Source organism: Haliotis rufescens, unplaced genomic scaffold (genome assembly GCF_023055435.1).
Source record: "Haliotis rufescens isolate VD_foot unplaced genomic scaffold, xgHalRufe1.0.p SCAF_140, whole genome shotgun sequence".
NCBI lineage: Eukaryota > Metazoa > Mollusca > Gastropoda > Lepetellida > Haliotidae > Haliotis > Haliotis rufescens.
Genome location: NW_025963825.1, coordinates 382,421 through 384,332, shown reverse-complemented (window position 1 = coordinate 384,332; position 1,912 = coordinate 382,421). Strand labels below are relative to the sequence as shown.

Genomic DNA, 1,912 nt, shown 5'->3' with positions numbered 1-1,912 from the left:
GGTCATGGTAAAACTTAGGGGACGTAACTGTGGTCTCGGGCCCAGTCTATCTTAGAGCGAATCTGCTCCTTGACCATTCATATTGCGCTGGACTTTTGAAAAAACAGAAAACAAACCAATTGGTTTTGGTTTAGAGTGGGCTTTCTCTTGAGAACGTGCCGTTGTATGGTGGAGCGCTGCTCAACTGTATAAGCTCTTAATTCTATCGGCATTGCATGAGTGCATTGAGGCACGTGCCACAGTTTTATTTGGACATGCACACGGCTGTAATTATAAGCCAGGTGGACGTTTAGAGGCCATAATAATAGTACGATACTAAATGGGACTTCATGCATTTTCGGACAGAAACAGTCTAGTTGCTTTGTTCAACATGTGTATAGGTTTATTGGATGGCCTCCGAGGTTCCTAACCTTTGTGGGCAATGATTCCAAAGTGACAATCACTATGCAGGACACTGAAAAGTAAGTAGGGAAACTAGCTCATACAATCTTGAATTTGATTGTACTTGAAGAAAATATAACCAAAGATATATTTACAATATAAATCACAGCTTTATTTGTACTCGTTGAGAAATAGACAGAATGGATGGATGCAGCATGGTGAGTGCAATCGACAAATATGATATCAAATGTCCAGCATTTGATGTGAATATGATGATCCTTGAATCTTTTAACCGTGGTGTCCGCCTCCATGACCACCACCTCCATGACCACCTCCTCCGTGACCACCTCCTCCGTGGCCACCACCTCCGTGGCCTCCTCCTCCTCCTCCATGGCCACCACCTCCGTGTCCTCCTCCTCCTCCTCCTCCATGGCCACCACCTCCGTGACCTCCACCACCGTGACCGCCGCCTCCGTGACCACCACCACCACCACCACCGTGGCCGCCACCTCCATGGCCTCCGCCTCCGTGGCCTCCGCCTCCATGGCCGCCACCACCACCACCATGGCCACCAAGGGCGGAGCCAAGGAAGACTGTGAAGAATGTAAAGAAACAACAATACATAAGTGGTCATATATGACAGGATACACACACACACACACACAAAATCCGTCCACCATTCCTGATACAGTTTAGACCATGGTAGAAACTATCCTATTCATTACGTTGTCAGCAAATCGAAAAGCCACTTAAAACTCAGCAAGAGCTAATAAAGTTGATTATTACAAAGTTTAAGATTGCGAATTCTCATCAGATAAGGCACACTTACCCAAGACTACAACAACTGCAACGTTAAGAAGGCGCATCCTGTCAGTTACGCTGTTTATCCACGAGAGAATAAACAATTTGAATGTCGCTTTTGGGATTCACACCGCCTTATATACATGTGGTACAGGAAATCAGGATGTTGAATGTAAATGCCCACATTGGAAGGTTTGAGTAAATACAATTCCAATGAAAGTTTTTACAACTTTAGAGCGTGAAGAATGAATCTCTATTATGTAATATCACATGGGACATTGTCACCTGCCTCTCTGTATTATGCATATCTTCCTGCATAATTATTAAATGCAAACTGTGTAATTTGTGACCTAACCTGGCACCCTGTGGCTATCTCACTGCCGGGAAGCATGATAGATTTAGTGGTTCATCCAATGCAATTACAGCTACAGACCGTTTTGTGAAAAACTTGAATGGAGATAGAATATTTTAAATGAAGGATAAATGCTGACCTTTAGAATTTCGTTGGGTGCAAGTACTGAGTCTACTAAGCTACCATGACTTGGAGTCAAAGGACGTTGATCAACGTATGTCAAATACGTGTTTAAAAGCAGAGGTTGTTGGAAGCTAATTATTCATCTATTCATAATCAAACTTTATGTGAAGTTGGATTTTTCAAGTGTGTGATATATTTCAAAGTTTGAATACCTGCCCTAATAATTTCAAAGTCTCATTACTTTCTACAATAAAA

The 1,912-nt window shown here is 42.8% G+C and overlaps 1 protein-coding gene across 1 annotated transcript; it reads right to left on the bottom strand.

Moving 5' to 3' along the window:
* Window positions 1-464: 464 nt before the first annotated feature.
* Window positions 465-1,349, bottom strand: LOC124121044. The gene is made up of 2 exons (XM_046483989.2): window positions 1,211-1,349; window positions 465-974 (listed from the first exon to the last, which is right to left on the bottom strand). Exon 2 carries the CDS (start codon window positions 945-947, stop codon window positions 480-482), a length of 468 nt encoding a protein of 155 aa, XP_046339945.2. The 5' UTR covers window positions 948-974; window positions 1,211-1,349; the 3' UTR covers window positions 465-479.
* Between the last annotated feature and the right edge of the window lie 563 nt (window positions 1,350-1,912).

Excerpts from the sequence above, each read along its gene's own strand:
- LOC124121044 (XM_046483989.2), bottom strand. The coding sequence starts at position 947 with ATGGTGGTGGTGGTGGCGGCCATGGAGGCGGAGGCCACGGAGGCGGAG.